The sequence below is a fragment of the Musa acuminata genome, chromosome BXJ2-6 (assembly GCF_036884655.1).
Source record: "Musa acuminata AAA Group cultivar baxijiao chromosome BXJ2-6, Cavendish_Baxijiao_AAA, whole genome shotgun sequence".
Classification (NCBI taxonomy): domain Eukaryota; kingdom Viridiplantae; phylum Streptophyta; class Magnoliopsida; order Zingiberales; family Musaceae; genus Musa; species Musa acuminata.
Window position 1 is genome coordinate 43,788,767 of NC_088343.1, and position 25,782 is coordinate 43,814,548.

Genomic DNA, 25,782 nt, shown 5'->3' on the forward strand with positions numbered 1-25,782 from the left:
TGCTATGTTTTGGTGACATGTTCCTTTCAGATGGTGTTTAAGATTTTGTGCAGGATTTTACCTCTCAGAAATGGGAAATTAATGTGTTACTCTAAATTGGGCAGCTCTCTCCATAGCTTGAAACCATTGTGGCACATCTTGAATTGACACTGAAAGCATTGTTGAAATGTATCCTAAGTTTTATGATAGCCAGTCTTCTTATCTAACCATCTGGAAATTGGAATTGGCTTTTTCATTTATGTGTGGCAATTTTGAGAACTCCATGCCACCACTTGATTTCAATGAATCATGTTTCAACAATGCAAGACTAAACTGCGTTAATATAACACACATGAGTTCATATGTCAAATATTTTAGGGTTTCATGTTGGATGCAATTGCACACCATGACACCCTTGTGGCTGCAAATGAGTGCAAGGTTGGAGATATGTCACCCCAACTTAAATGGTGTACAGCTTGTGATCGGGTGAAGGAGAACATCTGTCCTCGTTTCAAGCACATCAGCAAGCAAAAAGAAGTAAAAGAGGACTGTTAAGGAAGATGGAACGAAAAGATGTGTTTCCCATCTTTTTGTGTTATGTGATGTAAAGCAGATTATTTATTGCTGACAGTATGAGATGAAGCATCAAAGAAGGAGAGAGATGGGAGGAAAGGTGAAGAGAATCCGTGGCAAGTGGTTGATTCACACAAACCTGTGTGCTCTGGTGGTTAAGAGTGATGTGGATGGATACTTTGATGTAAACGGGTAACTCAGCTGAATTCTCTAATAACCTTGCTGATGTGATCAAGATAAGATAGTAGAAGTACTTGTGATGCAAGCAACCAACTGGCATTTCTTAGTCAACAAGAACAAATTAAAATTAAAAGATTGAAAATGATAAGAATTGCCACTGCAAATGCAGCAGTGTTTGATTTGATCTTATCTATCGACACAGTGTTGCATCAAAAGATTCTTTCTACACTGGAGAACTCTCCGTCGTTGGGGGGGATTAGGAGGAACTCCAGGATGACGCGCCACTGCATGCCTGATCCGTGGAAGCGTCAAAAAGGGAGCAGTTGGGGTTTAGCTTTCTGATAATGATTGATTCTTTTGACATCATATGCATCACATAAAACTTGTTTGTCCGATCCGAATCCATCTTAAATTACATCTGCCAAGAAAACAAATAGGAATGAAAAGACAGAGAAGAGAGAGGTTGGAAACTTAGCACAAGCACTACTAAAAACTAATATAGAATTTGACTTGGTGAATCAAAGAGATGACAATCAATATTTTTATATAATTTTTTTTATATAAACAAAGAGAAAGAGAGACTTGACTAAACATCAAGAGTTTGAAAGTTAGGTTTAAAGAAGGTACAAAGCAGCAATTATGACCAAAAACCATTACAGATATGAAGTTAATAATGTCAGAAAACATATGGCTTTTCCGTGGTAAGAAAATAGGAAAAGCCACAATTTGGGCCAAATGTCATGACAGCATCTATTAACAGCAACTTTGATCAAACCATTATTACTGTACAACATAGTTTAGTAAGAGGCAGAAAGCTAAATGACTGGTTTTGCTGCTTACATGCTACCAACCGTATGCCTAAATATGTGACACAGTGGCTGCTGGTATGTACATATTTATACATATAATAAGTTGAAAACCTAATGAACCTTACAAAATTGTGATAAGTGTTTTTGGAACAGTAGAGCTTCACGTTGGAGATTCCGATAGAACCAATGTATGCCACCAACCGCAAGATACATTTTTAGGTTGATAGTTGTTGATCGGAACCAAAGAGGGAATGTTTCTGTCGGTTGCGTCTCCTAAACCAAGCTGTCCATACAAAAGACATATTGGTAAATCTAAACCTAGAACTGAAGTTGAAGCAGATCTTAAATTTGCTAAGAGATGATACCTGACCATATTTGTTCCATCCCCAGCAAAATACTTGTCCATCTCCTGCAACAGCACAGGTAGTAGTATCTATGCTCGCAATAAAATGTTCTAGGAATGTTGTACTAGTTAGGCAAAGTAACAACTGTTGGAGCTGCTTCCAGCAGTGTGTCTAGTGATTTAATTTGTTTTATGGATCAAGGAAAATACGACAAAATTATAATAGAAATCCATAAGCTTATAGCTCTATCAAAGAAACAATAATGTTACTGCAGAAGCAGAAATCACCACTCATTCTACAAGTGGGGTGCCCTGCATGCAACGTTTTGCTTTAACTATGAAAACTTATTCTGGCAGATACATTTGCAAAAAGAAATTGGGGTACGGGCTGCAGCATTGAAATTCTTTAACATATGCAAATATGTCTGACAGTAATCACCCATTTACCTTACCTAAGGAAAAGGAACATATGAACATATATCCTTACAGGTAGCAGTTGACACCATGACTTTGGTTTCAAAATTTTGCAGGTATAAGCATATTCTAGAAGCTAAACAAAGTAGAATGATCATATAGGCTCGAAAGTAATTACCTGTCATCACGGCAGTATGACGTGCTCCACAAGAGACCCGTTTAGCGCTCTTGTTTTCCAGACATGGAGCATCCAATAGCTTGGGAAGAGTCTGTCACCACAAGAAATTTAGGCACCAGTATCAAGTTGCTATAATAAGATAGTACAGATAATACTCCATCATGAAATTAACTCTTATAATGATAACGGATGTCTTGTGCCAGGTGTATCCTAATTGCTCCAATGAGTCATACGATTGATTATATACAAGGGAGAAGTCCAGTGAGGTGAATCTATAAAAGAAGTAATTTGTCCCTATTTCATCATTCACATGGCTACAACACAAGACCTTAGCTTGCCTAATTGAGGTTAAGAGTCACAGCACATTCATCAATTTTCTTACATATAGAATCATGCATGCAAAAACATATACTATTCAAGATTTCAGTCATAAAAGGATTTTGATTTGGCCTATTCCCTGCATGAAAATATTGAATACAAATATTGAGTTCCTGAAACCACCCCCACCCCCCCCCCACCTCCTTTTTTTTTTGGTCCTTTACTGCATTTCCCGTCCTGTTATCTAGTAAGCATTGAATTCTATTTTTCCAGAAAAAGAATATATCAAACACAGAGACTTCAAGTTCTGTGTGACATGGGGCATGATTGGGTCTTTGATGAATGATGCATATTTCATTTTCTGAGAGGAACATAGGAAAATAACATGAGTTTGTTGTTAAATTAAACTTCCATCTACATTTAACATTTAGCAAGAAAAATAAACCAGATTCTGTGCCACAACAACCTACTTGCGGTTATTAAGAGATCACAGTTTTCCTTTTTATCTCTCTTTTAGTTGTTTCTTAGTGTACGGTCTCTCTCTCTCTCTTCACTCGTAAACATTTTAAACTTGAAATGCAAAGGATTTGTGAAATAGCTATTGGCACGTTGCACCAGGCAGCCATGACATTGCAATCATTGTTATGCACAAAACATGAATAGTTTGTGATTGCATCATATGGAGACTATACCTCAGCTTGATCAGAACCAGTTCCTAGCTGCCCAAATTGATTCCCACCAAAGGAAAACACACCACCATCAACAGACGTGCAGATGGTATGCCACAGGCCAGCAGCAACTTCATGTATCTTGACACCCAATAGAGATGATACACATTTTGGGTTCAGCTGGTCATTCGTACTTCCTTGTCCACACTGATTAGAAATGGCATATAAGAAGGAAAAGGAAGAAAAAAACAAAAGCATCAGTTTATTCTTTCCTTATATGCTGCAAAGGAAATCCACAGTCGAGAGATTAAAAAAAGGCAATTTCCCATGTTACAGTGGATCTCATCTTCGACATTACAGTTTGCTTTTTCTCCATCTTTTCTACAATGCCTACATGTTAATCCTGGAGAACGGTTAATACTTGAGAACAAGTTCATACAAAAATAATTCAGATTGAAGAGCAAGGTACCCCGAATTAGAATGTAATATATTCCAAACCAGCAATTCCTTCCATGTCTTTGAATACCTTTGCTGACTCATTATAAAATTAAAAGGTAGCATGATCCATCGCTTTACCATTTCCGAAATGAATGAAAAAACCAAATCTTGACTTTCATGAAACCTTTTAACTCAAGTTTTCAGTATTAGTACAATCTAAAACCAAGCATGGAAGAGAAGTTTTAAAGAGAAATCAACTGCTGCTGCAGATGGACATGGCCATGGGTAAATAACATGGATCCACAATGGATATACAGATGTTATTATAACTACAATCTATTGCTGAGAGAGTTCCAGGAAAAATTAATAATCATGCAGAAAAATGTAATGTCATCAAATAAATTATCAAATTACCAGAAAAGGGAATAAAGAGGAGGCTAACCTGTCCGTAGAGTCCCCAACCAAAAGTAAGTAGAGCTCCTGTATCTGCCAGCACAACATAATTAAAAAATGAAGCTGAGAACCAATAATAATAAATCAACACGTGTGACAATGAACAGATCAAATGACTACTAGCTATTGTCCACTCATATTGTGACATCTTTTGATGTTTTCATAACTTTGTCATACTATTGAATTTATCCAGTTTCCTCGAAATTCTTGAACATTAAGCTAAATATGACATGATTTACAAACTATCTAATTCATAGACTTGTAATTTGTTGCAATTTTCAAATATCTATCCACATTCATATGTGTTAGTGTTCTTAGCTTACATCTGAACTTTTATTCCAAATACAACTTACCCTGTTTTTATTTTATATGAGCATATGCTTAATACTAATTATACTTATTGCAACATCTAGCAGCATATTTTTGGTTGCTGCTTGTGTGTTGAAAGTATATATTAATGTAAATGTAATATGCTATGGTCTGATGTCTTCCACCTTTTTTTTTCACCTAGAAACTTAAAGGTACGAAGACAAGATAGACAATGACAACATGTACACAGATTTACATATACTTACATACCACACACAGATCCATGCATTTACATGAGCGAATGTGATGTCTAAATACCATCAATTTAAAAATCACTAGTCAAGTAAGACAAGAATAGCACTTACTGTCAAAAAAATAAGTGCAAAACTCTAGTGAATAATTATGACCTGTAACTGCAGCACTGTGACGACCTCCACAAGCAATGGCCTTTACACAGCTTCCCATGCATTTATAAGCCTGTCCATCTAGACTTTGTTTTCCTTGGGTAGCTGCTGATGGTTGGTCTCTACTAAAAGAAGCTGACTCTACACAAGGTATCGGATGAGGAGAAGACACATTCCGGATACGAGATCCTAAACCAAGTTGCCCTTCCCCTCCATATCCCCAACCCCAGACCTGGCCTACATCTGAAACTTAGAGAAAAATATAATGCATTATCATTTGTTTTTCCTCAATTAAGAAACCTATCTGATGAGAATAAAGAAAATAGAAAATATTATAAGTGATGTGAACCATGTAAGAGTGTAGAAGAGATATGTAGTTGCATAACCTGGCAGTAAAGGAAATGGGCGTACCAGACAATGCCAGTGTATGGCGTCCACCAGCAGCCACACTTGAGATACGGACTCCTGTGTCAAGAGTTACAAGACATGGAAGAGCTGAAAGAGTTTCTTCACTAGATGATTTGTTTTCTGGTTCCACTTTAGCTGAAGATAGCCTTCTCCGCTTACTATTGTTCTCACCACATCCAGTATCAAATTCTGAAACAACTCCACCAATTCTTGAGCCCTGCAACCTTGGGCTCACTGCGACAGAAAAGCCAGAGATACAGATCCAAATGAATCTTAAATTAAAGAAGATTGTCAATTCTTATTATAAATTCTCTCATAGGCAAGAAAATTATTAATCACCTTGATCACTCAATGATCCACTATGCCTTTCTTCTTTTTCTGAGGTTCCTCCAGAGTAAGACTGTTCTTTGACAATCCTCCCAATTGGCACACACTCTTTCCATCCCCATGTATAGACTTCTCCATTAGCTGGCCTAGGAAAATAAAATTTGAGTTTCCAAAAGGCTCAACGATAGCTATCTTTGTTAAGAGATGAAACCTACAGATCTCGATTTCCCACAGGTATTTTCTCTTTCTTAACAAGTAAGATGTGCTACTCAATATCAACAAAATGTTTAAATAGGTATGGCACCTGTGACTGCTACACAGTGAGCCCATCCTGCAGCTGCCTTGACAATGGGCACCTCAGTTGGAAGGTGAAATACCTCCGGTGTCTCCTGTTAAATGCAAAACGAGAGGTTCATCACTTCAGAAGATCCATACGGTGAAAAAAAAAAAAAAGAATAAAGCATGACGACCTCATGTTTTCCTGAAGTAACATAGCTTTGGCCCATGTCATCCGTTGAACCCCATGTAAAGAGCTTGCCTGACTCTGATACAAGAAAGAACACAGCACGAGTCAAGTCATTAGTTGATCAACATTCAATTCTAAGAGAAGAAATGTTCAAACATATTTCCCAAGCAGAACCACAAGGTTCAGCAACAAGGCTATCATAGACAAGCTCTTTGGACTGACAAGAAAAGCAGCAACAAATTTCAAAACGGATTTTTAACAATATGAAATTGGAAATGCATTTTCAGCTCTGTTATTCTTCTTGTGGTCAATCAGATCAGTGACTCGAGGACTTGACGTTCTCGACGAAGATTAATATTATCCAATACTAAATCGCTCTAATATCATTTATCAGATCTAACGTGATAGATAGATAACTGACTCATTAACTCGTTGAGTCAGAACCACAGGCCTAAAATACTTACTAAACTAATAATAGTAGATTCATTAAGCCTATATAAGTTAATACAAATCTTCCACTTTCAATCTCTAACTAAGCTTGGAGTGTTACACAGAGGACCCCCAAAAATAAATTTATCATCCAAAACATTAGGAAGGAAAAGCGAATAGGAAAAACAAGACGACAAGGTTTGTTAAACAAAGCCAGAGAGAAGAGATCGGGGGAAAGGAGAATGGAAGAAGAGGTACACACCAGAAATGGCCATGGCGAAACCGCATCCGCCGCCGCTGACATCCATCCACCGGTCTCCGGCGGCCGAATCCGGCATTCGGACGGCAACAGGGTAAAGAAGCGGCGATCTATGCGGCGACACTCCCGGAAGGTAGCCCCACATCAGCACCGACTTCTCCTTCGCCCTTCCCTCCTCCTCCTTCACCATCTCATCATCTGCCGCCGCTCCCCTGACCTCCTTCCTGTCCTCCTCCATCTCCTTCCCTCCTCCTCCCACCTCCCCACCGTTCATATCACCGCCCTCACCCAATCTATCGATCAATAGTTCCTTTTCCCTCGATCTTGATTGCGACTTCGACCTCGCTCTCGAGCTGCTGCTATCTGCTCCCACAGGACTAAAGGCCACCAAATGTCATAAAAGCAGTCGGCGATCCCCAATGCGGCCCGTATCTATTCCTGCAGCGCTAGGCGGTCTACGTAGGACGTCTTTTGTGGTGGGGCCCTGACACGTGGCAATAAGACGCTCCGCCAGATGCACGGCGTCGTTCAGGACCAGGAATTCCCGGGACGCTTCTGGAACCTCACGGGCCCCACCCATGGAGAAATGATGCCGTGTCGGCCGCTGCTTCGTCCCACGCCCCAACGCGATACCGCAATAATGGCCACAAATTGGACACGTGGCGAGCCCGACGGGACGGGGGAGGGGTTCGTTGTGCCGTTACGCAATTAGCTTGGAGTGCGTTGGGGTTGGGATTGGAAGCTTCCAGAAGAAGCGTAGATGAGAAGCCAAAGGGGATAACGATCGGACGTTGTTTTCGAACGAGGCATGTCATTTATACGAATAATTAAACAATTATGATGTAGTCATTGATTTCGTCGATTTGATAGAAAATATTCTGACCAGATAAATCGGGCAGTTGGACAATAGTTTATAAGAGATTGTTTTGATGTATCACTCTCGTGGGCAAAACACGAAAGGAAGGAGTTATGGACCCCTCTCTCTCTACAAACCATTCATATCTCATATAATCCATAAAGAACTAATTTAAACATCAAATGAATTGGATCGAAAAATTTTCCTTAATATTGACCTTCGTGTAGGAAATCGTTGAAATCCACCTCAACTCAATCTTGGGACCACCTTTCATCCTCGAAAGTCACCTCGGACACCTCAATGCCCACCAACTAACTCACAAGACCATCACAATATTTCTTTGGACAACCTCACACCATCGGATTAAGACCAAATCGTATTGACTTACGGTTGACAGTATTCAAGCAACAACAAAGTTAATTATTATTATACTTTATCTACGACTTATGAAAATGATTTATCCATATGGCCTCAATTTTGTTTTGAAATCGATAAAATCTTTTCGATCTATATGAAATTTTATTTGTCAACTATAATTAATATGGTGTAAATCAATTAAAGAGAAGGTGATAATTATACATATATTGAATAAAAATGGGTGAAATAAGGAGGGATTATAAAAATTCTGGAAAATTAGGTTATTAGGAAATGACCCAATTTACTTTAAGATATATGAATTCCATATTATGCTGCCAAATTAGATTTCTGCTTTCTTGGGTCTTCAAATCCATTGTGTTAGCAGATTATGTCTCCCAACCGCTTGAATATATAGTATATTGCTTCGCCCATAAAAATATGATTTTTACCTTTTGTATGATGTATTTTGTTTGTTCTTTAGTTGATTCAATTTTACTTCAATAAAGTAAGATTATATTTTATTTTCACTGATATTGGTAATAACATTAATTTTTTTGAACATAGTGAAATTTAACAAGAGCTGTCCTTTTTTCGACAGTTTATTATCTATTCCTTCAAAAATTTCTATCATTTCATTAATAGAGCGGGACAAATTATTTTAAAAAAATATTTTTTTAAAGATGAGATTATCATCTAAAATATGATATTACCATTTCATTAGGGCGTCTTTTATTTTCTAAAAGACGAGAGTACCTCTATATTATGTTATGTCGATCTTTACCCATCATTTGTCGTCTCTATCATTTCTCTATTCCCATCACCTTTGCCTCTCATCCATTGTTTATCGTAAATTCTATAGTGCATCATTGCTCGTTAGCTCAAGAGAGTCGAAGATGTGAGATTTATCAGTGGGGTGGGGGAGGCCATCTAAACAATAATGATCGAGATTGATGAATGATTAGCGCTTATGCTTGAACTTGGTGCAAGTGACTTTCTACCGGTCGTAGTTGGGGTTGGGGTTAACTATGGTGGCTACGTTATTGAGCGAGGATGATTTGATTATTTCTTTCAAAGTATGTCGACTCCTTTAAAGAAATGATCTATAAACGATGACGGATCATGAGAGTCTATGATAATGGCAAATAAGAGTGATAGTAAAAGTGAACAAAAGAGAGGATAAAGACGATGAACAAGGGTACCACGAAAATAAATTCGAGATTATGGGATGAAAGTGAAGGATAATCTCATCATTTAAAAAGTTATTAACTCGAATTAAAAAAAAATATTTTTCAAAAAAAGGAAACTTTTGGAGCAAATCGGTTTTAAAAACTATTTCATTAATATATTATTTAATAGTATATATTATGATAATAAGAACTTTTAAGTATTTAAAATAATATACATATCGAGTATTCTATATTTTAATAATATACTTATCGAGCAAAGAGCGGAGGTAGTGGACGGTCAGGATGGTTTTTACATCGTATGAAGGGTGCAGATGATACGTTCTCACACCGACTCTATAATATATGGAATCATCGCGTGAGCGCCCGAGGCAGAGACCGGCAGCGCATTCGACAGAAGTCCTCTTGCACTGCCGCCCCGCCGTCCGCTCCTTTTCGCCCTCATTGCCTCCTCTTTCTTGAATTCAAAGGTAAACCCTTCTCTTCCTCCAATGCTGCTCTTCGATCAGTGAATTTGAGTTGTTCCGCCACAACGAGAAGCCGATCGGCCTTTGCCCTTATGTCCTATCGATCGTCTGAGCCTTTATTCTTTCTTTCTTCCTTCTCCTCGCGTGCGCAGCCTTCCCCTGATCCGTGTATGACTATCTAACGGAGCGGATCTGTGATGGGAGACATCTTGTTTCCATGGCTTGGTTTATGTATTCGTTTTATTTGTCGTTCATCGTTTTGATCTGTGGTCGTTTTTGATGCGGGAGATCTCTTTTCGCCGTCAAAGGGATCTTGAACTTTGGCATCACGATCGTATACGGATTCTCAAGAATCTTGCTTAATCCAGATGGTTTAATGGTTTTCTTGTAATGGTGAACTTTGTCAAATTCCTCAATGCTTTACGTTTGATTCTACCAAAAAAAAAATGCAATCACAAGCACAATCTGTTGTATGCATATTGTTTTGGTTACATATCAACGTAATATGCTGTCATATTTAAGAAATCATGAATATTATCCCTTGAATCTATATTGTCTGTAGGTATTAGGAATCGTGGCCTGTCTTCATTTTGTTCTCTTTGTAGTACATAAATTGTAGTTGTAATCCCTAGTCAATGGAGTCTAATTTCATTCAGTCTTCAAGTATCAATGTTTTCCAATTGGATCATTGAGCTTTAATGTTGTTTCAGTCAAGTCCTACCATAGCTTTTGTATGTTCAAAAAAAAAAAAAAAAAAACAGGATGCTGATACGTAATATCCGTTTATCCTTTCAAAGGGAACATTAAGTTTTTGCCAAATCATTTAGCATTTTCTCTTCGGATTTATACCATAAGAATTTAGGTGATTTGTTCTATTAAATATAGAACAAAAAGGCTGTCGTTGAGGATGTACAGACAGCTCTCCTTCAAATTTGATTTGGAGACTATAAATTTATTTAGCATCATGCAACAAGTTTATTGTATCTTTATGCCATGTGGGGCAGCAATTGATATGTGTAGTGTATGATGGTTTTGTGAAGTACTGTTGGTAACAACGGTGAAGTCGAATCCTACTTATTTAACTGCATGCTGCAGAATAATGTTTGTTTTTGGGCTTCTGCACCTGTCATAGGATTTACACGCCTCTAGACGTTATGATTACACCAAACATTTGAGATCAGAATTCTGTGTTCATTTTATTACCTATTGCTTATGCAGGATGACGGAACTACCATTCATGCCCAGGGAGAGGCTTCTGAAGCATCAGCAATATTTTCAGCACGTTCATAGGCATACGTATTTGAAAGGACGTTTCGATAAAATAACGTCTGTCGCAATCCCTCTAGCATTGGCAGGCTCTTGCTTGGCCCTCATTGTCCGTGGCTCTTTTTTTTTTCTTTTTTTCTAAACTTATTTTTTCCTAGTTATTTATTGTCGGTACAACTAAACTGATGTTCTCTTTGATGAACAGGGACGTGGGGTTTACAACATGTCCAATGGAATTGGTAAGCAGGCTTGATTGGTTTAAGTTTTAAAGATGTTTTGCATCAGACATAGCATTGGAAAGGTTTGTGGTCATTTATAATAATTGTTAGTTTGAGAAGTGCATCTTTGGTTGTTCTTATTGTTTCTACAGAAGCCAGTACTTTGCTGAGTTTACAGCATGAAAAAGGTTACGGTGACTACTATGTCGTTTGTTTGAAAATATTGGGAGTTTGGGAACTTCTTTTTGATAAACTTCTCTTCGTTTTACACTGGTAAATTACCAATGGTGATCTTTAAATTACATTCTTCTAGTATCCACTTTTACCTAGGTTTGTGGGAACCTTGATCATAGTATTTGTATGTATGAGCAGCATTTCGAAATGCTCATGCTCTATCAGGTTTCCATGGTAGATCCTATTCATTTTTTAAAATCCTGGATTCTCTCTCGAAAGTGATTCTTTTTTTTTTTTTTCTTTTTTTTTAATTGAATACTAGCTTAAGGATGTGGTTAGTGCATCTTTTTTCTTTTTTCTTTTTTTGCCTTTTACTCTTAGGTGGGTTTTTTTTTATCGGTTCAGGGAATTAAAATATATTTGTGTTATAAAAATGTAATGAAATGTAATGTTTTGGATAAAAGTAATGTCATGAAAACCTTTAAAATTGATGTGTTCTGTGTAATGAATGCCTCTTTTTGGTTTTTGATAATTCATCCTACTCTTTTGAACATTTTAATAGAATCGTACGTAACTGAAAAAGATTTATATGCATCATACTCTTTTTTATAGATGTCCACGAGAAAAGAGAGGATTTCCGCCCAGCTCAAAATCATAAAATTAAAGCTAAAACCACAAAGATCCTAGTTCTGAAATACAACTTGTTCCCAGGTTTGGCAACAACCATATTCCAATTAAAAGTTAAAGCCAGTCACTAATTGCAAGCCCCAGATAAGAGAAGTTAAGATGTTGCGGTCACCAACGTAGGGTATTATTCTCATTAGCTCGCCGTGAGACTGTCGCAGCAGAAGTCGAGGCGTGAGATTGCCTATCCAGTCTCATCACATTCTCAAACCGGTCTAGGACAACAGAATTGATTGCTGCGGTCCCGGTAGTATTATAATGCACCCTTGAGCGCACTCCAAGCTGTGAACTAACGAGAGGCCTGGTTAAACTGGAGATCAAGGAGTTGCGATTAGCGAGCACGGAACTAGAAGAAAGCTTATTGTATGCATCCGTGAATGCGTTCGATACTACACGTAGTTCACTCGGGCCAACAGTTCTAGCCGCATTCTCTGGTCGCTCGAAGGGGTCTTCAATCTGTAACGAAAGGTGTTCATTGACATCCAAAACAATGTAGTCAGTAAAGACTGGGAAAAGAGTTCATGATGTGTGTCAACACAAACACATAGAAATATGGCTAGTAATCTCTTTTTTGGTGCAGGACAATCTTACAAGCATGCTACGTGATGTTCTGACCCATCCCAGGTTGCTGTCGATTCTTTCCCATCTACCCGTATGTGTGCAGATGGCATATTCTGAAGCTACGGTTTCGACTTCAGAGAACTGCATAAAGATATGATTAAATCTTTATTAGAAAGTTTTAATGCCTCGTGAGAAGGTAATAAATGATGCTGGTAGTTCCTGTCCAGACTGATGTAGCTTAAAGGAAGCTCTCAGCTAATAATGCCTGGTTCCTGGCTTGTCATATTGATTACTAAATGTTGTGCAAGTGTAGGTGAATGGGAATACCTTATCAAAAAAAGACACCACAAGTTGAGCAAGAGAGCTTTGGTTTCTCCGCCTGAAATTTTGGGACCGAAACCTTTCTATGTTCGTAGCACATACATCCTCGATGTGCCTCTCAGAAATGGAACTCCATCCTGCATTAAACAGACATGTGCAAACAACTTATCATTCATGTAAGCAACCTGATCTCATTTTGTGTATGCTAGCTTGTAAACCTATATACGCATGTCTGTGCCATGGTCACAATCACAAAACACACCACAAATCTATGTATGCTGGTATGCAAGTCAGACATATGCGAACATGGTCAGAAAATAACACATGCTGTCGCATAAATCAGGACTAGATGATCTGTACCTGTGATATCATCGGAAATGTTTCCTCCATATATTTCCTTGAGCGGAGGTAAAATTGGAGGTTCGCAAGTCTGAAAACAAAAGAAAAGAATAAAAAGCAGAAAATTTTGTGGGCATCCAAAATTTCTAATCGTCTCAAATCAACAGCTAAATAGTAGCTGCTGCTGTCTGAAGCAAAGGACAGAAAGGATCACAAGGTCAAGGTTCTACCTGAAAGTGGAAGATAACCATCAAACATAGTGAGTATGAATTCAAAGTTCCAGACTTGGGATCATTAATGTTTTGTGCTTTGGCCCATTCCTTCGTCTGAAAAAGGGAATTAAATTAACAATCCAAGATGAAACTACAGAAAGTAATTGTTCCATGAAAACCTAAGCCAGACCAATAAAACCGTGTCACGGAACCGCTCATCCATTTGAGAAATCCAGAGGAGGATCTTTGACTTCATTATACCAAGATGGTTATCGATGGAGACATCAAAAGAAATATTGTGGTAGTTGCCTTCAAATATAAGCAGAGGGACTCTCGCATTAGGAATGAAATGAATGTAACGAGCAACACCTGTAAAAGAAACGAAAGTGCAAAATCTCGTTCAAGCACCTTTGATGATGCCACGTACTAGCAGCAGAACTAAGTAGGACTATGACGCTTTTAGTTGTTTGAAAACCTATTATACTATCTAACAGTATCATATAATCAAATTCAACGACGCTACCGGTGATGAAGTTTTTGCAAGGATAAGCATTCTGAAAAGTCTACAACCAAAGGTGTCCGAAGGCTCAAGGCACAATAAGACACTAACATCTCTATTAGTCTACTCATGAGATGAAGCACGTGCCTCAGTGACGCAAAGAACACACTTACCAGTATGCTTCAAGGAAAATAACTGAAGTCGAGTAGGAACTGAAATGTTGAGATTAATTGATTTATAAATAATTGGAACACTCAATAGTATAAATGATATAACATTTTTTTAATGAAAAATAAAAATTATATATAAATTGGTTAAAGAAGAAAGGGAGGTTGCAGAAAAGTAGGGCACACACAGAAGCCATACACAGAGAGAGGAGTTAGACAAGGATGAAAAAAATTATAGTTTTAAGAAAAGAACAGTTGCTTACCATATCTTCGCAATGCTCTCATTATGTCCCTGAGCAAATTCCTTTTAACAGTTTTGCTTGCAGAATCCCCCAAGCCATTATCAAGTTGGACAGAGACATCTAGGTCACCCCATTTGGTGTAAAGATTAGAAACAAAAGATCCAAATGGCCTTACTACAGCACCTACAAATGCAATCAGGTGCTTTTAAGTGCAACTGGAAACATAAGAAAAATGTGACATACTAGTGATATGTGTATGGTTTATGTACTTGTATTCTTGAAAAAGATAATAAATAAAACCACATCTGCACTATCTCATCCAACTTCTAGAGATTGATACTTCAAAAAAACAGGTGCATGAAGATCAGAGTTATAACACTGTTTATGATAGAAGCTTTTATAGAAAAAAAATGCCTCTCTTCATCTATCGAATCAACTAATGCATGATAATTATGTATTGTAAGTAATGCATCAGAGAGATGGAAGCTATCCACTAATCCATATAACAATATATTTTCTAAACCATTTGATTTTTCATTTTCATTATTAATCTGTATAAATAAGGCTATAAATTTCATAACCCACATACATATGCACATAAAACATTGAAATTTACATCTTCAAGATAAATGGGAGAGAAGTGGCTTATGAATTGGCAAATTCAAAAGATAATTGCTGTTTATGAAGGCGTCTTTGTCAGTTTCGTTTTTTCAATCTTAAAAGATACAACTTTGTATTGCCACGTATTTTGTCATGGTCTCAAACTTAAAACTGAGACTAAGTATGATGAGATTCAACTAGCAAGTTAAGGTTTTTTTAAAAAGAAAACCAACAAATATCAAGAAAAAAAAAGAGTGGATCTAATGCAACAAAATAGTTCAACAAATTCAATGCAGTAGATGTAAAATAGGACCACTACAACCTAGACTTTATTGGAGTACAAAAAACAGAAGTAAAAAAATATGTTCACATCAATTTTAAATTTTCAGATCCTAGATGTACCACATGTTAACAGTGTCCACAATGTGAGAGAACTTGATTTGTCCTACACTCCTACTTAATGTGCACTACTTAATTTGAGACCTGATTGAGATTAAAATTCACACTCGTACTCTTTAAGTTCAAGCATCTCATGGTATTCAATTATTCCAGTGAACATGTTAGTGTCAGCCAAATGAATCATAATTTCTTAAATATGGTCAAGAATCGAGGAAATCCCACTCACAAACTAACCTCACATCTGACATGCTTGACCCCATTTTTCTAATGCAGCATCATCGGTGAAAATGCAACATCCATATGGTTCTCTTATTATGATGAGTATAAACTTCCAAACTCTTAAGAATCACAATAACTGGAAGAAACCATGATGCATTTTCGCCAGCAGTATATTTAAATCATGAAGATCATTGTAATTGCTTTACACCATATCATTTTATAATTACAGTGGAGAAAAGGTCAAAAGATAGTACAACAACTACATTGGCACAAGAAAAAAAAAATAAAAGCAACTGACCAAGAAAAATTACCCCTCAAGCTTTGCACAGTTCTAAGATAATCTGAAAATTGATTAATTGCATTCAACCGTTTAATTCGATCACTATCTTCTGGTTTAATCTCAGCAAGGATGTCTCTGAGACAGAGCCCAAGCACACCAAGTCTATCACTGGAAATTGATGAAGAGTTATAATATTCCATTGATGATTGACCGACAGATACACTGCAAGATCCAGACAGGCTAGTTATGAAAATTATCATAATATCAAGATATTGGCAGCAACAGAGGATAGCATATGTAGTCCGTAAGCTCAATTCAGACAAGATCTGGAAGATGCCAAATAATACTTTTCCTGTGAACAAGCTTACAGAATATCAAAGCTCTGCTGAATGGAACTCAACACTGTTGCATCTTTACAGTCTTAAAGAGATGTATCTTGAGTTCAATCATTCAATGCATCGGATTAGATCATTCATGTTAAGTAATCATCCAAACGTAATCAGTTAACATCTCAATTAAGATTTAAAACTTGTGTTCAACGTAGCTTCAGTTTTCTAAAGGTCAATTAAATTGGTTTTAGGACTTCTTTTAGAATCCAATGGGGTGCAATTGGCCAACTCTCATAGTTAGCATCTATCATGTTGTTCATTTTAAGAAATCTAGAAAGGGGCAATTCAGTACTGTGTATAATACATTTATAAGCCGACATTGACAGGTATAATAGAACCTAATCCTCGACTGATCAAGAATCTTGCAGCAAGAAAATGCCGTTCAAGAACCTAATCTTCAACTGATCAAGAATCTCGCAGCAAGAAAATGCCGTTCAAAACTAACACAGCCAAAGAACCGAAAGAAGAGCCCCCATCTTCATGGATCCTACCATAATAATGGAAACCCTAAACGCCTTTATCCTCCTAAGAGAGAAAACTCTTCCCTAGAACCCATGCCCCGTGCCGCCGACCTAAAACGAATCGGATGGATAACAAGAAGCAAATATCAAGAGATTAGCATGGATGGAGGAAGATACTCACCGGTAAGGGTTCAGCAGCGAATCGTATCAGTACATCCTCAAGATCGATCGATCGAGCAACCAACGAATCAAAGATTTATCCCGGCTCGCAATCGCTCCCTCTCCCCCAACTCGAACTCGAAGTGAAGTGGAGAGTAAATATAGACCGAGACGGCGGGGAGCGTGGTGGGGGCGCTCGTTAATCCATCGGCGAATTAGCCGAGGTTGCTTCGCCCGATCTCGCCCTCCTCCTTTTCCCAACGCGCTCCCAAGGGGTGCTAAGTCCCGGCACGCGGGCCCCAGACCCACGTCCCCATATAATTTTCTTCGACCGCAAGGTAAGGAAAGGACGACGCGGGGTCCACAGCACGGCATTGGGAACTCGCTCATGAACGAGGCGAGGGAGATTCTTTTGGGGACTCGATTCGGTGTTCCTTTTACGAGCCCGCTGGCCGCTCGGACGTGGGCCGTTTGATCGAGACCCGCACTTTGGTTGACGCAAGTCAAAGAAAGAGATGGGCCGTACGGTAAAAGGTTCGCGACGTCGCAAAGCAATGAATGCCACGCTTTGGGCTCATCTAACGACCGCGGCGGGTCGGATCTTTTTTTTTGTTAACATGCATATCCAATATGTTTGATTTAGCTTTTTATGTTCACCCAAATACATTCGATTTATTATTGATTGCATGTCACGTCGGAATGCGGAGGCAGTCAGCATATGGTAGTAATCTATTAGCCATAGCTAACAATTATTGGAGAAGAATAAGAAGAATTAGCCGCCGCAGAGACATCAGATGTTGGCGTTCACAATCCGGCCTCCATCGACGACGACGACTTGGCCATTGACGAAGGAAGAAGCAGGGAGGCAAAGGAAAGCCACCAAAGGCGCCACGTCTTCGACCTCACCGAGACGCCCTTGAGGGATACGACGAGTCTCCGCCGCTACATACGCCTCATTTTCAAGTGCCTGCGATCGGGACGCCAAACATTAGTACATACCGCAGTCGTTCATGAGGACCTTTCGTCGTGCACTCTGCAGTCGCACGCATGCATCCGCTGTGCACTTCACGAAGGGTTTCGGTGGGAATTGCTAAACGAGGTGAAGAGGGAGGGCCATTACTTCCTTGATGAGAGGGGTCTTGATGAATCCCGGTGCGACGCTGTTCGTTCGGATGTTGTCCTTGGCCCACTCACAAGCAAGGTTCTTGGTGAGCTGGTTCATCGCTCCTGAAGACGAAGAAGAAGAAGACGATGATGTCGAAGAGCTTATCGAAGGAAAGTGTTCGACGAATTGCCAGCTTCATTTATACCTTTGGTCATTGCATAGACACTGAAATTATCTATGCCCACCATGCCTGCAATGGAGGAGTTGAACACAATGGTGCCTCGTCCTGTAGCCTTGAGAAGAGGATGGGCCAGTTGGCACAGATGGAACGCTGAGTCGAAGTTGGTACCCATCACAAACTTGTATTCCTCGAGGGTGACAGCCATTACCGGCTTCATACTGCCCGTCCCTGCGTTACTAACCTACACAAAGAACAAACACAACAGGTGGATCAGTGGTAGAAATCTACTACTGCTTTGGATCCTTTCTCCTGCGATACTTACCAGAATGTTGAGCTTTCCATCGAACTCGGACTTCACTTTCTCCATCAGTTTCTCTCTCTCCACTGCAGATGAGACGTCGCAGATGGATCCCGTGACCTTAAAGTTCTTTGCCTCCCACTGTTGCAGGCACTTTCTAAGCTCTTCTTCGTTCCGAGAGCACGTATAGACCGCGGCCCCAAGCTTAGCTAATTCTTCAACTATGGCGTACCTGGAATGTTGACCATCATACTTGAACTCATATTGCCCAGAAATCACAAACAAGTTAGAAATGATGAGAGTCCCTCAAGAGCATAGAACATGTAGAGTACCCGATTCCTTTGGTGCCTCCGGTGACCAAAGCCGTAGTTCCACGAAGAGACCATCTATCCACTGCATTGCCAGCCATGGTTTCCTTCTTTTGTGGTGTGCAGGGTCTCTCTGTTACTTATATAATGGGGGGAAATCTAAAGGGTTGGATGAACGCCGTGCGCGGTGGGTCGTTTAGCTACGTGGTGGACTGTATGGCGCCTCGCAAACCTTTGGAGAATCGTCAAGCAGCCCGGCGGCGATTCTTATGAGGTCGTAGTAACCTAATCGAGCGGAAGGCTGGCTTCGTGGAAGGAGGCCCTTTTTTCTTTCTGCGGTGGAAGAAGAAGTAGATGTCTCTGTTCGTGGAGAAGCACACAGCCACAGGATTTGGGTCAACAGCCAAAAAGTTTACGACACCGGTCGAAGAGACTACAATGCGCTTCACGTGTTCGGAAGCTTGGACTCAGAGAGGGAGTGGATCAAACCAGACTTCTCCTGCTTTGGACGATATCGATCAGATCAAGCCTTGAATGAGAAGTTTATTGGTTGAACTAATGGATTAATCGATCACACTGTAAGCGTAATATAAAATATTTAATAAATATATTATACTTTTTATATTCACAAAAAAGGAAATTATATTTAAAATGTAATTAAAGACAAAAATCCAAACTCTGATGAACCGAGGAGGATTACAAAAGAATGAGAAGAGTTTGCCTTTCGCTGTCAAGGTCTGTTCATGTCGGGTTTCCGACTCTGGTGGAAGATAGAGAGACAACTCAGTCGTCGTCCTCTCATAAAGCTAAGAAGGTTTGGTCAATAGCCAAAAATTTCCGCCATCGAAGAAGGGGAGATGTGCTTCAAATGGTCAAAGATCAGGGAAGACTTATCTCGAGAGAGTCATGGAAATGGTGCATGGCATGCGCCCGCAAGGCCACCAGCCGTCGGTCCTGGAAGCACAGCCATCTTCCTCTGAGCCACATATTTCCATGGGTATACCAAGTCCACCGAGAGGGGTGACAAGGTTTGTTGCAGATATGTAGACATGGCATTGGACACACTCAAGGCAGAAGCCTCATAACATTTCGTTCATGTAAGTTCAGATCGCATCAACCGAAGCATATGCATGAGAACATAGAGAGCAGCCGGAACGCAAGAGTCTATTCGATGTCACGACCATGAGAAACATGCAACTCTGCGTTATTGTGTCCACCAACCAGAGACGTTGACCGACGCAGCCTACTCTTCCTGATGCCTTGACGAGGGGGTACGCGAGTTGGCTCAGATGCAAAGCAGATTCGAAGTTGGTGCTCATCAGAAACTTGTAGTCCTCAGTGGTTATAGACACGATTGGGTTAAGAAAGCTTGTCCCGGCGTTGTTATCCTACGTAAAGATCAAACCAGCTTTGGGCTTTGTTCTTCCATTTTACAAGCTATAGTGAAACCGGTGGAATGGTCAGCCATGGAACTTACCAGGATATCGAGCTTTCCTTCGAAGGTGGAGTTGACTTCCTTCATTAGTTTCTCTCTATCAGCTGGAGATGAGACATCGCAAACGGTCCCTGTGACATTATAGTTCTTCGCCACCCATTGAGCTCCGCTTCATTCAGGGTGCAGGTGTGGATCGTTGCTCCAAATGCAGCTAAGTCCTCCACTATGGCGTGCCTGAAACATCATTTCATAGTGTCTTCCTGTCTGATGAGCAATTACTGTTGCTAAACCTCCTCTTAATTACTTCCGATTGCTGTAATTGCTTAGCAGGTCGATTGCTTCTCCTCTTGAAGCCAACCCTCGGCTGCTTCCTGCAATAGAAACGCTGCTCCAGGCAGTATCGGAGAGGGAAGCGGAATGACCTTTAGAGCGATCTCACGCTGCCCCAGAGGAACTTCGCACGAATCTCAAAGCACGGCGGATGCGTCCGGCTTTTTTCTTTGGGCGACATTTCATACGAAAAAGATTATTTTGATGGCATTTATCGATTCCTTAATTAGGAACCAAAATTGTCAGTTCGATTATGATTCTTAATTTTATCCTTCCAATAAACAAGAGACTAAATCGTGTCATAATAGTTGTAGCGATTAAGAATTCAAATACAGTAATAAATTATGATTCACGTGTGACGAGGTCAAAAAACGTGAACGGTCCCCATCAGGCTTCGCCTAATGGTCCTCCGTCGAGATGTCATCAAGATTCGTGATCGCTGTGCTGATGCGGATCCCGGATCCCGGATTCGTGATCATCCGTGGATCCGCTGCTTATGAAGGCAGGGGGCCCGTTCTCGTGCACCGTCACGCCATCGGTTAAACTGTTCCGTTGGCATTTACCCCTCCTCATGAGGGCAACCCTCCCATGTCTTAAAGCCACCACCAACCTGACCGCATGGATAACCCTCCCACTTCTTTACGTGATCACCTGCCTGTAACTTCCACGTCCTTTGATATCCTGTCGTGTCGTGTAGTGTGGTGCATATAAACCTGCGAACGATGTATGGGATGTCTACTGGATTCCACAGCTTGCGTACTTCTCTCTCTTTCTCTCTCTCTCTCTCTCTCTCTCTCTCTCTCTACAAAAGCTGCGAGGTACTTGGAATTGTCAGAGAACCTTTTCGTCAGTATGGGGATGATGGAGGACAGCGGTCTTTGGCTTCTCTGCGACGAGGAGCCCTTCGTTCTCAGCCCGACACCTCCACCTGCACGAGCTTCTCCTTCCTCCTCGCCTCCACCGTCGATGGTTAGCAGCGCCGCCGTCGAAGACCGCGACGTTATCCTGCATGATCTCCTGCGGAGGGAGCACCGGTACTTGCCCTGCCATGGCTACTCCCATCAGCTGCATCGATCTTCCTATCTGCCTGCCGCAAGAACCAGAGCGATACAATACATCATACTGGTACTGTGTAGGCGAAAAGCTCATCGGAGATTGTACCTTCAACTCGATGCTAACAATTTTTTATGAACATTAGGTTTGCAACCGGCTGAATTTAGCCACTGGCACGGCGTTCAACGCTGTGAATTATTTGGATCGCTTCATCTCCATGAATTGTACTGTGGTAATTTAGCTACCTCTTCACATGCATCCACCAAGGCAACAGTAAGCTCACTACGGTCGTACTTCTTTTGGTGAACGTGGACAGAGATGGGAAGATTGGATGATGGAGTTGCTATCGGTGGCCTGCCTATCCATTGCTTCCAAGATGGACGAGGTCTCCATGCCTTCACTGCATGATCTCCAGGTCTGATGCATGTATCTACCTACGGCAGCAATATCATGGTGTTTGTTTTCTGGAGAGAAATATTAGGATCTCCTGACGAGCTTATGAATCGATTTAGATGGAGGAATTGGGGCACTCGTTTGACGCGAGAACGATCCAGCAGATGGAACTGACGGTCCTCAAGACGCTCGACTGGAGACTCGCATGCATCACGGCCTACACGTACGTGGAAGTGTTTACGTGGGGTTTAAGTCACGTCCACTCCCCGTACATTCCTCGCATGATCGATCTCCTTCTCTGCGCTTTAGTAGGTACACGAACATCCCATGCATCTCGGACGATCATTACTGTATCAGCGGAGACAGTCCGCCTAATTAATCTGACCATGTTTTGGCTCGTCATGGGAATCCCATGGCCAGACAGCAGATTCCAGAGGTTTCATCAGTCCACCGTGGCGGCATCGGCTCTGCAAACCTTGGCAGGGAGCGAAGCTGCCTTCTCCCTTCTCGCCCTTCCGAATCCTGTGCAAAACATGGTAAGATTACTCAGCCTTCTCCTCTCTCGCGATCGAAATCTCAGTCAAAACTCTCTCATATATTATTAGCACCACGTTTTTACATTGGTAAGCTTTGTAGAGCGAGGTGAATGAATGCCAGGAGATGATGGATGATCTCTTAAGACGTACGCAATTCCGTAAACAAACACCGACAGAAGAGAACGGTGTTATCCCGTAGGATCCGAAACCTTTGATCTCCTTGCAAACAAAGTCCTACTGCTTTAGGTTTCAGCTCGTCTCGAAGGAAGAACCCCATTGCAAGAAGCAAAAGACGGAACACAGTGATAGACCTGTACATGTTCGCGGCATCAAGAATCCTTCTCCCGAACCAGAAGTGTCCTGATGCCCAACCCTCTGTGATTCAGCTTGTGCTAAGTGTATTTAGAGTGGAAACACATTCTTCCGCTGGAATTAAGACAGAAATTTGCGTCTAATATAATTTATATATATCATCATGCAAATTGCATCATATAGTCGTGACTAAATCTATTTGGTGTAGAAGTCATTTGCTCACAATTTTCAGAAATCAAACATTTAATTCATGTCTAACTTGATGAGTACACACCACGCAGAAGAAGACAGCTCTACATGAACCGATCGCTCAGATTAAGCAAATACATTTACCCACGTAGAGACCTGATCATAAATCTAGCTTAGATTTGGATCAAACTTGATTTCGGTCAACGGTGGGAAATTTCACACACAAAAGTCAAGAGCGTATGTGGATAAGGAAGTGCCAGATTAAGCTTCCCAAGTCTCGAAAGGGAAGTGAAGGAGCTCAACCAGATCTGTAATGCGGCCATAAATAAGCCAGCGAGCGAGCTTGCTTGCGTCTCTTCTGCGGCAACTTCGTTACGTTAGGAGTATTAAAACGGAAGTTGGGTCAGAGGTAGGCACAGTCTCCACGAGCAAACCAAGGTCAATAAAGGGCGAACGGATGGCCAAATAAAGTGAGAGTAGCCTACAAGTTTGTCTTCTTGATGTGGTTTAGCTTCACAACCCCTGCTCTGGCGTTGCATGGCGTGTGAGGTAAAGAGACGCCTCCACATTTCCTTGGTAGTTGAGAGCGGTTCAGCTTCCCTATTCCCCCCTCCATGGAAACGTTCCCGTGAACGCTGCCATGGACGCCACCTCGTGCTCCCCCCTGTGTATATATCTCATGCCGCGGTTCTCGCCAACTTCCCATCGCCAATCCATCCCCCTCGTTTGTCTCCAAAGGATTAATACAAAATCATCTAACGGGCGATAGGCGTTGGGAGATGGAGGATCGACATTCCGGCCGGCCTGAGTCCGGCTCCATCGTGACGGAGCTCGAAGGCACGCTCCTCGACGACGTCGACCCGTTTCCTTACTTCATGCTCCTCGCGTTCGAGACGTCCGGCTTGATCCGGTTCGCTGCGCTGCTGTTCCTGTGGCCTCTGCTCCGCTTGCTCCACTCGATCGGCATGGCGGGACTCAGCTTACAGCTCACGGTCTTCGTGGCCGTGGCCGGGGTGCGGGAGTCGGAGATGGAAGCGGTGGCACGAGCGGTCCTCCCCAAGTTCTTCATGGATGATGTGAACATGGCGGCTTGGAGCGTGTTCAGCTCGTTTAAGAGTAAAGTGGTGGTGACGAGTTGGCCACGGGTGATGGTGGAGAGGTTTGTGAAGGATCACCTGCATGCCGACGACGTTGTGGGGCGTGAACTCGAGATCAGTCGCTTCGGATATGCCACCGGTTTCTTCAAGCGAGCAGAGAAGGACTCGGCCCTCTGCAAACTGCGCGCAATCTTTAAAGATGACAAGCCTGATGCGGGTTTCGGCAGACGGACGTCGGCGCGGTCGTTCATGTCCTTTTGCAAGGTGCAAAGACTGTTGATGCATCCATGATTGAATCTTGTTACAGTCTGATAAGAACCCTAATTCCATTTGGTGCATGCAGGAACAGTATCACCTTCCGATGGCAGCTTGTGACCTGAAGCAGAGCCAAGAGTTAAGCCGGCCTCGGCCCGTCGTCTTCCACGATGGCCGGCTCGTCGCTCGCCCCACACCCCTCACGGCGCTCCTCGTCGTCCTGTGGATGCCACTCGGCGTCGTTGTGGCCTTCGTCCGAATCACCATCGGTCTGATCATCCCCATCTGGTGGATCCCCGCCGTTGCACCTTTCTTGGGCGGGAAGCTCATCATGCGAGGACGGCCTCCGCCGCCAGCTGCCACCTCGAAGGGCGGCGTCCTCTTCGTGTGCACCCACCGCACCCTCATGGACCCGGTGGTCCTCTCCATGGTCCTCGGCCGCAAGGTCGCCGCCGTCACGTACTCCATCTCCCGCCTGTCGGAGATCCTGTCGCCGATACCGACGATTCGACTGACCAGGGACCGTCGGGTTGACGCCGAGCGCATCAAAGCCGAGCTAGCGAAAGGCGACCTCGTGGTGTGCCCGGAAGGCACGACGTGCCGGGAGCCCTTCTTGCTAAGGTTCAGCGCGCTCTTCGCCGAGCTGACGGACCAGATCGTGCCGGTGGCCATGAACTACCGAGTGGGGTTTTTCCATGCAACGACAGCCAGGGGATGGAAAGCCATGGATCCAATCTTCTTCTTCATGAACCCAAGGCCGGTGTACGAGGTCACTTTCCTTAACCAATTGCCGATGGAGGCGACGTGCTCGGCGGGGAAGAGCCCATACGATGTGGCCAACTATGTGCAGAGGATTCTCGGCGCCACGCTTGGGTTCGAGTGCACCAACTTCACGAGGAAGGACAAGTACAGGGTGCTTGCAGGTAACGACGGCACGGTCAACTTCAAATCAACTACACCATGGATGGCAAGAGTGAAGGAGGTGATGTGGTTTCTTCTGCAGTAGGGAAGGTTGCCGCCGGCAGGGGGTTTACAGTAAACATTGTGTCAATAGGATTTATTTTGCATTCTTATATATTTGATTCATTTGATGTATTACTAATTGTTGAATTCCGCATGATGTAGTAAATAATTACCAATTATTGTGTAAACAGGATTATATGAAGGAATATATATTGCATTCTTACAAGTAATTTTTTTAATTATATGATATATTTCTTTATCATAAATATTTGTTTAAGCATCACTACTTTCAGTATTATTAACATAAATTTAATTAAT

At 41.6% G+C, this 25,782-nt stretch overlaps 6 protein-coding genes across 13 annotated transcripts; 3 read left to right on the plus strand and 3 right to left on the minus strand.

The window, feature by feature from the left end:
- Window positions 1-797: 797 nt before the first annotated feature.
- Window positions 798-7,327, minus strand: LOC103990174 (ultraviolet-B receptor UVR8). 6 transcript variants are annotated; one of them, XM_065114864.1, is made up of 12 exons: window positions 6,959-7,323; window positions 6,272-6,345; window positions 6,106-6,190; window positions 5,814-5,942; window positions 5,478-5,708; window positions 5,070-5,315; window positions 4,343-4,386; window positions 3,487-3,669; window positions 2,477-2,567; window positions 1,907-1,950; window positions 1,662-1,824; window positions 798-1,150 (listed from the first exon to the last, which is right to left on the minus strand). In XM_065114864.1, the coding sequence occupies exons 1-11, from the start codon at window positions 7,227-7,229 to the stop codon at window positions 1,702-1,704; spliced, it is 1,521 nt and encodes a 506-aa protein (XP_064970936.1). In that variant the 5' UTR covers window positions 7,230-7,323; the 3' UTR covers window positions 798-1,150; window positions 1,662-1,701. The 6 variants fall into 6 exon arrangements, with proteins under 6 accessions (XP_064970936.1, XP_009407508.2, XP_009407510.2 ...); XM_009409233.3 differs by having other exon boundaries at window positions 1,667-1,824; window positions 6,959-7,322; XM_009409232.3 differs by lacking the exon at window positions 798-1,150 and having other exon boundaries at window positions 1,474-1,824; window positions 6,959-7,322.
- A 2,355-nt stretch (window positions 7,328-9,682) lies between these two features.
- On the plus strand, window positions 9,683-11,518 carry LOC135615844 (uncharacterized). The gene is made up of 3 exons (XM_065114872.1): window positions 9,683-9,822; window positions 11,038-11,194; window positions 11,291-11,518. The coding sequence occupies exons 2-3, from the start codon at window positions 11,039-11,041 to the stop codon at window positions 11,336-11,338; spliced, it is 204 nt and encodes a 67-aa protein (XP_064970944.1). The 5' UTR covers window positions 9,683-9,822; window position 11,038; the 3' UTR covers window positions 11,339-11,518.
- Window positions 11,519-12,111: 593 nt separating this feature from the next.
- On the minus strand, window positions 12,112-17,328 carry LOC135615842 (protein HESO1-like). 2 transcript variants are annotated; one of them, XM_065114869.1, is made up of 9 exons: window positions 17,032-17,316; window positions 16,032-16,222; window positions 14,524-14,685; window positions 13,785-13,963; window positions 13,613-13,708; window positions 13,404-13,473; window positions 13,050-13,180; window positions 12,753-12,863; window positions 12,112-12,617 (listed from the first exon to the last, which is right to left on the minus strand). In XM_065114869.1, the coding sequence occupies exons 2-9, from the start codon at window positions 16,198-16,200 to the stop codon at window positions 12,273-12,275; spliced, it is 1,263 nt and encodes a 420-aa protein (XP_064970941.1). In that variant the 5' UTR covers window positions 16,201-16,222; window positions 17,032-17,316; the 3' UTR covers window positions 12,112-12,272. The 2 variants fall into 2 exon arrangements, with proteins under 2 accessions (XP_064970941.1, XP_064970942.1); XM_065114870.1 differs by lacking the exon at window positions 16,032-16,222 and having other exon boundaries at window positions 17,032-17,328.
- A 430-nt stretch (window positions 17,329-17,758) lies between these two features.
- On the minus strand, window positions 17,759-19,177 carry LOC135615843 (noroxomaritidine/norcraugsodine reductase-like). The gene is made up of 5 exons (XM_065114871.1): window positions 18,926-19,177; window positions 18,618-18,825; window positions 18,320-18,536; window positions 18,130-18,236; window positions 17,759-17,976 (listed from the first exon to the last, which is right to left on the minus strand). Exons 1-5 carry the CDS (start codon window positions 19,000-19,002, stop codon window positions 17,800-17,802), a joined length of 786 nt encoding a protein of 261 aa, XP_064970943.1. The 5' UTR covers window positions 19,003-19,177; the 3' UTR covers window positions 17,759-17,799.
- A 2,347-nt stretch (window positions 19,178-21,524) lies between these two features.
- LOC103990266 (putative cyclin-D7-1) lies at window positions 21,525-22,847 on the plus strand. The gene is made up of 5 exons (XM_009409343.2): window positions 21,525-21,791; window positions 21,865-21,951; window positions 22,036-22,134; window positions 22,232-22,648; window positions 22,749-22,847. The coding sequence occupies exons 1-5, from the start codon at window positions 21,525-21,527 to the stop codon at window positions 22,845-22,847; spliced, it is 969 nt and encodes a 322-aa protein (XP_009407618.2).
- Window positions 22,848-23,844: 997 nt separating this feature from the next.
- LOC103990170 (glycerol-3-phosphate acyltransferase 5) lies at window positions 23,845-25,690 on the plus strand. Of its 2 annotated transcripts, none has more exons than XM_009409227.3 (2): window positions 23,845-24,510; window positions 24,590-25,690. In XM_009409227.3, the coding sequence occupies exons 1-2, from the start codon at window positions 23,929-23,931 to the stop codon at window positions 25,505-25,507; spliced, it is 1,500 nt and encodes a 499-aa protein (XP_009407502.2). In that variant the 5' UTR covers window positions 23,845-23,928; the 3' UTR covers window positions 25,508-25,690. The 2 variants fall into 2 exon arrangements, with proteins under 2 accessions (XP_009407502.2, XP_064970945.1); XM_065114873.1 differs by having other exon boundaries at window positions 24,596-25,690.
- Window positions 25,691-25,782: the final 92 nt, after the last annotated feature.